An 8,950-nucleotide genomic window follows, 5' to 3' on the forward strand; every position below is an offset into this window, starting at 1 on the left:
TCCGAGGAGGAACTACTGACAGAAGTGTCTGGAGTCAGCCCAGTAGCCAAAGCTACTGAAGGCCCGGGGGTAAATGAGGTAAGGAGGGGCCCGCAGGCCGGGAGGGAGCCCTGGACTCCAATAGCGTTGAGTCTACTCTCAACTTGGTCTTGACATTTCGGGCTGGCCGATACCCTCAACATGAAAAAAACAGGGAGCGACAGAGAAACAGATTAAAAAAAAAAAAAAAAGACAAAACGTTCAAGACAGGCAGAGACAAACACTCAAAGTCTGGGCCCAGGGCCTGGGGTGTGCCCTGCAGCTGGGGGGCGGGGTTGCATATTCCTGGAGTCGGGGAACAGTCTCCGGACAGGATGTGAGAGAGGAACTGGGGTCTCCAGTCACGGGAGCCAGCTGGGGCTGCAGGCGGGAAGGGATCGGCTGCGGTGAGCGGAGCTGGGCGCAGACCGAGGGAGGACCGCCTGGGGTGCGGGCTTCTGGGGCCGAGGAAGGAGAGGCCGGGGACCCGGACGCCTGGGGCCGAGGTGCTGGGGACCCGGACGCCTGGGTCCGAGGGAGGAACGGCTGGGGACCCGGACGCCTGGGGCCGAGGGAGGAGCGGCTGGGGACCCGGACGCCTGGGGCCGAGGTGCTGGGGACCCGGACGCCTGGGGCCGAGGGAGGAGGGGGTGGGGACACTGACTCCAGGGTCCGAGGGAGGAGCGGCTGGGGACCCGGACTCCAGGGTCCGAGGGAGGAGCGGCTGGGGACCCGGACTCCTGGGTCCGAGGGAGGAGAGAGTGGGGACCCGGACTCCAGGGTCCGAGGGAGGAGGGGGTGGGGGCCGGACTCCTGGGTCCGAGGGAGGAGCGGCTGGGACCCGGACTCCTGGGTCCGAGGGAGGCGGGGGTGGGGACCCGGACTCCTGGGTCCGAGGGAGGAGCGGCTGGGACCCGGACTCCTGGGTCCGAGGGAGGAGCGGCTGGGGGCCGGGGGCCGGACTCCCAGGCCGGGGGCGGAGGAGGAGGCGGGGCTGAGCTCTGGGAATGAATCTCAGCCTATCCAGGCTCTGTAATTAATTAACCAACAGGATCAAATTAAGGGGTGAAAGTTCACTGAGGCGTAGGGCATTTGTCACCGTCCGGGACGGAGCCCTGAACCCGCACCCGCAGACGCCGGCGCGGAGGCCGTGGTGGCCGAGCCCCGCGGAGTTGGGGGAGGAGGGGGCGGGGCGGGGGTCCCCAGGAGTCACACGCCCCCTCCCGCCCCAGGTCTCCCTCTCAGGATGCGGGTCCCCCAGCCTCAGCCATGGGGGCTCTGTCTCCTGCTCTTCCTCCTGCCCCGGACCCTGCGCGCAGGTGAGGGGCGCTCGGCGGGCTGTCGGGGCGGCGGGGAAAGGAGCGGAACCCGACGTCTCCCCGGAGCCCCGTCCCGTCCTCCCGCGCGTCTCACGTTGTTTACCACTTGCTCCTCCGCGGCTCCGTGCGCCCGGGCACCGCCTGGCCCGGCCCCAGGTCCCTGTGCCCCTCTCGGGTCTGTCCGCCCCTCTCCGGCCTGCCCCCTCTGTCCGGGCCGTCTCTGCGCTCTCGGGGTGCGGGTCCCGCTCCCAGTCGGGGGCCGCCCGCCCCCACCCGCCCCTCACCTGTCTCTGCAGACGGCCACCGCTCGCTCCTGTACCGCCTGACCGCCGTGTCCTCCCCGGCCCCGGGCACCCCCGCCTTCTGGGCCACGGGCTGGCTGGGGCCGCAGCAGTACCTGCGCTACAGTAACCTGCGGGGCCAGGCGGAGCCCTTCGGGGCGTGGATCTGGGAGAGCCAGCTGCCCTGGTACTGGGAGAAGGAGACGGCCGACCTGAGGGGCAAGCAGGAGCTCTTCCTGGAGGCCTTCACAGTCCTGCAGGAAGGAGGTGAGGGGGGGGGGACCCCTGGGTCTGAGGGGGGGCGGACCCCTGGGTCTGAGGGAGGAGGGGCTGGGGGCCTGGATTTCTGGGTCTGAGGGAGGAGGGGCTGGGGCCCCTGTCCTGGGCCCTGCTCACCTGTGTGTGGGTACCCCAGGTTCCTACATCCTGCAGGGCCTGCTGGGCTGTGAGTTGGGCCCCGACAATTCCACAGTTGCCGTGGCCACGTTTGCCCTGAATGGTGAGGAGTTCATGAAGTTCGACGTCAAGGCGGGCAACTGGGATGGAGACTGGCCCGAGGCCCGGGCCATTAGTCAGAAGTGGCAGAAGCATGAGGACGCCGTGTGGCAGGAGAGGCACTTCCTGATGTCCTCCTGCCCCCAGAGGCTGCGGGGCCACCTGGAGACCGGCCGCAGTAACCTGGAGTGGAAGGGTGAGCAGCCGCCAGAGGGATCCGATCCCGGGATCTCTGCGTCCTCTTCCCGCAGCCTCTTCCCTGGCCTCCCAGCCTCCAGTGCCGCCCCAGCCCATCCCCCATAGGTCCCGGAGGGCCTTTCTGTCCCCAGAGGTGACCCTGCCCCTCTCCTGCACACAGCCCTCCTGTGGCTCCAGGCCCTCAGCCTGGCATTGGGCCCCAGCGGGTGTGGCCCCTGTCCCTCTCCTCAGCCTCGCATTTCTCGTCTGCACCCCCTGCCAGGTGGAGTCACCCAGAGTTCCCTGAGCTCACACCAGCCCTCCCCTCTCTTCACCTCTGTCATTCTCTGTCCGGTTCCACGGGTGTCGCACCCAGGGACCTTCTTCCGGTCCATGAGGCTCTCATCTACCTTTTGGGGGCTCCCTGAGGCCTCGTGTGACCTCCGTTACAGCACATGTCACTCTGAGGTACAGGCCGGGGGATTCTCGAGGGCTGGAATCAGCTCTTTGCCCCCTAGGATCCCCCCACCTTGCCATCCCAGCTTCCCTCTCGGCCGTCCATATGGACCACCCTCTACCTGGCAGTGAGAGGGATGATTTATTTACTTATTTAAAATATATTTTTATTGATTTCAGAGAGGAAGGGAGAGGGAGGAGAGATAGATAGAAACATCAATGATGAGAGAGAGAGAGAGAATCATGGATCGGCTGCCTCCTGCACGCCCCCCACTGGGGATCGAGCCTGCAACCCAGGCATGTGCCCTGACCGGGAATCGAACCGTGACCTCCTGGTTCATAGGTTGACGCTCAACCGTTGAGCCACACCAGCCGGGCTCAATTCATTTCTATCTGTGCCCAAGTACCTGCCCTCTAGGTCAAGATCTAGGACATTCTAGAACCCCAGGAGACTTTCTTGTGTCCCCTCCAATTCTATACTCCCCAAGGGTAACAGCTCACCTGACTTCTGTCGCGAGAGGGTTGCCTGCCTTGGAACTTCATACAACTATGCGTGTGTGCTTGCTTGTGTCTTGTTTCTTTCGCTCCCTCGTGTGTGGGGACTGTTGTGGAGTGTATCAGTCGCTCTTTCTGATCGCTGAGTACTGTTCCACGGCATGCTCCATAACAGTGTATCAGTGCACGGCTTCTTCCCAGCTCGGGGCTGCGTGAGGAAAGCTTCTCTGAGCATTTTTGTGCATGTCCTTGGATGAGTCTGTATTCTCATTTATGTGGACTTCATACCCATGAGGGGAACGGTTAAGTCCTAGTCTATGTATAGGATTAACTTTAGTAGGTCAGGCTATGCTTCTCGCAAAGTGGTTGAACCAGTTTTCCTACGCCCACCAGCTGTGCGAGTGTGAATTTGAGTTGCTCCACAGGTTTGCCAGAATTTGATACTGTCTTTCATTTGAACAGTTCTAGTGGGTGTGTCTCGTAGTATCTTGTGAATTCATTTTTCACTAATCAGCTAAATGATTTTTTAAAAAATATGTTTTTTATTGATTTCAGAGAGGAAGGGAGAGGGAGAGAGAGATAGAAACATCAGTGAGTGATAAGAGAGAATCACTGATCGGCTGCCTCCTGCACAACCCCTACTGGGGATCGAGCCTGCAGCCCTGGCATGTGCCCTGGACAGGAGTCAAACCCAAACCCGGGACCCTTCAGCCCCCAGGCCAATGCTCTATCCATTGAGTCAAACCAGCTAGGGCCAGATAAATGATTGGATGGTTTGTCATGTTGAGTACTTTTTCACATTATTGACCAGATGGGTATCCACTCTTTTGGAGTGGCTGTTGGAGTGTTTTGCCCATTTTTTAAAAATTTGATTTTTAGAGAGAGAGGAAGGGGGAGAGAGAGAGAGAGAGAGTGAAACATCAATGGGCTGCCTCCTGCAACTCCCTACCGGGCATCAAGCCAGAAACCCCAGCATGTGCCCTGACCAGGAATTGAACCTGCAACCTCAGTGCACTGGACTATGCCCAACCAACTGAGCCCCACTGGCTAAGGCTAAGATCTCTTTTGCCCATTTTAACATCAGAATTTTTGCCTTTTTTTTCTTATTGGAGTTCTTGATATATTTTGGATATGAGTCCTTTGGCTATGTCCAGTGGTTCTATTGGAAATAACTTCTTCCATCAGCAGCTTGTCTTTTCACTCTCTTAATGAAAACTTTTGATGAGCAAATGTTTTTAATTTTGATGAATGTTAATTTATCCATCTTTTATTCTACGGTTCTTTTGTGTATTCACTTTTAAAAAAAAATATTTTTTATTGATTTTTTTACAGAGAGGAAGGGAGAGGGATAGAGAGTTAGAAACATCGATGAGAGAGAAACATCATCAGCTGCCTCCTGCACACTCCCTACTGGGTATGTGCCCGCAACCAAGGTACATGCCCTTGACCGGAATCGAACCCGGGACCCTCCAGTCCACAGGCTGACGCTCTATCCGCTGAGCCAAACTAGCTAGGACTTAAATATGTTTTTATTTATTTATTTATTTATTTTTTATTTATATTTTTTTTAGAGAGAGAGGAGCAGAGAGGGAGAGAGAGAGAGAGAGAAACATCCATGAGAGGGAAACATCAATCAGCTGCCTCCTGCAGGCCCCCTACTGGGGATCAAGCCTGCAACCTGGACATGTGTCCTGACTTGGAATCAACTGGCAACCTCTTGGTGCATGGGACAACGCTCAACCAATTGCGCCACACCGGCCAGCATGAAATACTATTGATTTTTATATATTTCCCTGTATCCAGAAACATTTTTGAATTTACTTATTTCTATTAAATTTGTATAGCTTCTTTTGGATTATGTCATCTTTGACCCATTTTATTTTCTTTTGAAATTTTAATACCGTTTATTTCTTTTTCTTACCTTGTTGCACTGGCTAGGATCCCCAGTACAATTGTTGAATAGAGTGGAGATAGTGAACATCATGTATTCTCAAATTCACAAGAAAACTTCACTTGATCATAATGTATTATCTTTCATATAAATGACTTGATTCTTCTACCCTGGCCGGTGTTGCTCAATGGTTAGAGGATCTGACTGTGCCCCGAAGGGTCTCGGGTGCAATTCCTGGTCAAGGTGACTACCTGGGTTTCAGGATGGATCCCAGGGTTGCAAGTTGGATCCCTGGACCCAGTTGGGGTGCATGCGGGAGGCAACCAATTGATATGTCTCTCTCGCATTGATTTCTCTTTCTCTCTCTTCTTCCCTCCTTCCCTCCCTCCCTTTCACTCTCTCTAAAAATCAATGGAAAAAATATCCTTGCCGAAACCGGTTTGGCTCAGTGGATAGAGCATCGGCCTTCGGACTGAAAGGTCCCAGGTTCGATTCCGGTCAAGGGCATGTACCTTGGTTGCGGGCATATCCCCAGTAGGGAGTGTGCAGGAGGCAGCTGAGCGATGTTTCTCTCTCATTGGTGTTTCTAACTCTCTATCCCTCTCCCTTCTTCTCTGTAAAAAATCAATAAAATATATATTTTTAAAAATCCTTGGGTGAGCATTACCAATAAATAAGTAAATAAATACAATTTTTAAATGACTCGATTCTATCTGTTAAAGTGTTGTTGTTTTTTAAGGGATTTTGAGTCTATTTGCATGAGAGATTAAATTCCATTGCTTGTTATGTCCTTGTGAGGTTTTGTTATCAAGGTTACCCTGGCTACCATGCTAGGAATAGCATCCTCTTTTCTCAATTTCCTGGAAGAATTTGTGTAAGAGCAGGATTTTTTCTTTCTTGGTTGTTTTCAAGAATTCACCAATGATGTCATCTGGGCCTGGCATTTTGTTTCTTGAAAAGTTTGAATTTATGGATTAAATTTTTTAAATGCTTAGTACTACTCAAGTTTTATTGTGTCAGTTTTGGAAAGTTGTATGTCTTAGAAATTTTTCCAGTACATTCAAATGTGCTGGCATGAAATACTTCATAATTCCCTCTTACTATCTTTTTTTTCCTTTCTTTCTTTCTTTTCTTTTTTTGTTTTGTTTGTTTGTTTTGTTTTGTTTTGTTTTTTTGTTAATCCTCACTGGAGGAGTGGAAGGGCGGGGGGGAAGGGGAGAGAAGAAAGAGAGAGAAACATTGATGTGAGAGAACCCACATCAATCAGTTGCCTCCCACATGCACCCCAAACAGGGTGGGGAACCTGAAACCCAGGTACGTGCCCTTGACCTGAATCGAACCTGTGACCCTTGGGTTCACGGGCTGGCGCTCTAACCACTGAGCCCCACCGGCCAGGGCGCCCTCTTACTATCTTTGTAAGGAGTGTAGGTCTGTCTTATTTTCTCATCATTCCCCTTTCAGAGTCCGTTGCCCTTTCCTTTATTTGTACACAAACATCTGTCTCTCCTCTTAGAGCATAAGCTCCATGGAGAGAGGGACTTGGTCTCTGGTTCACGGCTGTGTCCGTGCCCGGCGCGGTGGATGCCCAGCACGGGTCCGCTGCAGGGAGGATGGCTGAGCGCGGGTACCCTGATGGCGGAGAGCTGGGTCCCTGTCCCGCTGCAGGTCCCTCTCCTTTTACCATTCTGTTCTCCAGGCGAAGCACAGGGCATGCAGGGCACACGGTGGGCCCTGCTGCGGGGACTGGAGGCCCCTCTGTGTCCCCGTCCAGCCCGGCCCTGGCCTGGCCCGGGGGCCGGGGCGGGCGCTCAGGCCTGTCCGCTGTCTGTCTGCAGAGCCGCCGTCCATGCGCCTGAAGGCCCGCCCCGGCGGCCCCGGCCTCTCGGTGCTCACCTGCAGCGCCTTCTCCTTCTACCCCCCGGAGCTGCAGCTGCGCTTCCTGCGGAACGGGCTGGCCGTGGGCTCCGGGGACAGCAACTTCGGCCCCAACGGCGACGGCTCCTTCCACGCCTGGTCCACGCTGACCGTGCGGAGCGGCGACGAGCACCACTACCGCTGCGTGGTGCAGCACGCGGGGCTGCCGCAGCCCCTGGCCGTGGGCCTGGGTGAGGTCCCGCGGGAGGGCATTTCCTTTGGCCTTTCTGTAGCGATCCGCCTGCCCTCTGACCTCTGACCTTCCGGGCCGCTGCTGCTGGCCTGGACTCTGGCCCCTTTACCACGATGGACAGTCCTGCCGAAGTCTGACCACCTTCTGTCCTGCTGCTGCCAGTCCTCACCAAGACCCACCTTTCACGCCTCTGAGTGACCTACTGCTCTGTGCCCCCCCCCCCCCCCCCCAGCTCTAACACCAGCCCTGGGGCTGCAGGGCCCTCGCCTGCACTTGCTACCGCTGGTTCTCACATCTCCCCTGCGGGCCTTCTGCCCAGACCCAGAACTTGCTCTGGCCGGCCTTTCCTCTGCCCACACCCACTCCCAGCCCCTGTCCCGGCTCAGGTGGGGCAGGGGGCCCATTTAACATCTGACAGCGTTTCTCTGGCCGCAGATTCACCACCCAAGTCCTTGGTGCCAGTGGTTGGAATCGTCATCGGCTTCTTACTGCTCATGGCAGTGGCTGCAGGAGGAGCTCTGCTGTGGTGGAGGATGAAGAGGGGGCTACCAGGTGGGGGGCAGGAAGAGGGGAGACTCCCAGAGAGAGAGAGACCCCAAACAATGGGAGCAGAGATCTAGACAGAGGTGGGGACGGAGAACTGGAGGCGGGAAACAGACTCAGAGGCGGGTAGAGTAGCTCAGACTCACACACACACACACACACACGCACACACACACACATATGCACACACATACACATATGCACACACGGGGAGGGGAGAGACCCAGAGACTCTCAGAGATTCTGATGACCTCAGCCTTTCTCTTTCCTCAGCCCCTTGGATCCTTCTCCGTGGGGACGACCTCGGGGCCCTCCTGTCCACGGGCCCAAGCAAAGATGCTGACCCTTAGGATGTAAAAGCGTTCTCAGCAGCTGCCTGACCGTCCGCCGTGCTGGCTGTGACCAGCTGACGTAGGCAGGGCTCTTCCATGCTGTGAGACCTCCCGGAATCCTGATGTTTCTGAGCCTCCAAAGGAGTCCGGGCCCGGTGTCCGCCCTCTGGATTTTTCGTCCTGTGATCAGCCTCAGTCTCCCCTCCTCATATATATGGCTCTTTTCCACATTCGCATATAACATGAGTTTGGGCCTGAATCGCTGTGTCGTCATCATTTTAACTTTCTCCGTGGGGGCGGTGAAGGCATGGGTGGGGGGGATACGTGGTGTAAGCCCTGGGCTTCTGATCTCTCCGGAGGCTAGCATGTTGCCATGGTGGAATCTGACGATTTTATATACCAAGTCATATAGTTTTCATTCGTGAATTTTACAGATATTTACTGAATGCCTACACTGTGCCAGGCATTTTAAAAACTTTAAAAATATATGTTTTTATTTATTTCAGAGAGAGGGAAGGAGAAGAAAAGAGAGAGAGAGAGAAACCTCTATGATGAGAGAGAATCATCCATTGGCTGCCTCTGCACACGCCCTGCTGGGGATCGAGCCCGCACCTGGGCATGTGCCCTGACTAGGAATGGAACCATGACCTCCTGGTTCATGGGTCGATGCTCAACCACTGAGCACACCCAACGAGCCATTTTGAGAACTTACAGTATTTTAGAGTGGAAAGAAAACAGCTTTTTAAAATTTTTTGTAATCTTTATTGTTGAAACTATTACATACATCCCCTTTTCTTCCCATATATGCATACGAGGTCTTCGGTTGAATCTCTTCCC

The 8,950-nt window shown here is 55.2% G+C and overlaps 1 protein-coding gene across 4 annotated transcripts; it reads left to right on the forward strand.

Annotated features, from left to right (window-relative positions):
* FCGRT (Fc gamma receptor and transporter) lies at positions 1 to 8,372 on the forward strand. 4 transcript variants are annotated; one of them, XM_054710614.1, is made up of 7 exons: positions 1 to 78; positions 1,251 to 1,337; positions 1,634 to 1,885; positions 2,034 to 2,309; positions 6,968 to 7,237; positions 7,675 to 7,791; positions 8,055 to 8,372. In XM_054710614.1, exons 2-7 carry the CDS (start codon positions 1,265 to 1,267, stop codon positions 8,129 to 8,131), a joined length of 1,065 nt encoding a protein of 354 aa, XP_054566589.1. In that variant the 5' UTR covers positions 1 to 78; positions 1,251 to 1,264; the 3' UTR covers positions 8,132 to 8,372. The 4 variants fall into 4 exon arrangements, with proteins under 4 accessions (XP_054566589.1, XP_054566588.1, XP_054566591.1 ...); XM_054710613.1 differs by lacking the exon at positions 1 to 78 and adding an exon at positions 322 to 425; XM_054710616.1 differs by lacking the exon at positions 1 to 78 and adding an exon at positions 466 to 524.
* The last annotated feature ends 578 nt before the right edge of the window (positions 8,373 to 8,950 follow it).

Source organism: Eptesicus fuscus, chromosome 21, assembly GCF_027574615.1.
Source record: "Eptesicus fuscus isolate TK198812 chromosome 21, DD_ASM_mEF_20220401, whole genome shotgun sequence".
Classification (NCBI taxonomy): domain Eukaryota; kingdom Metazoa; phylum Chordata; class Mammalia; order Chiroptera; family Vespertilionidae; genus Eptesicus; species Eptesicus fuscus.

Coding starts and splice junctions, on each gene's coding strand:
- FCGRT (XM_054710614.1), top strand. CDS start 1,265: ATGCGGGTCCCCCAGCCTCAGCCATGGGGGCTCTGTCTCCTGCTCTTC. Junction 1,338..1,633: donor GCCCCGGACCCTGCGCGCAG/GTGAGGGGCGCT, acceptor CTGTCTCTGCAG/ACGGCCACCGCTCGCTCCTG. Junction 2,310..6,967: donor CAGTAACCTGGAGTGGAAGG/GTGAGCAGCCGC, acceptor GTCTGTCTGCAG/AGCCGCCGTCCATGCGCCTG.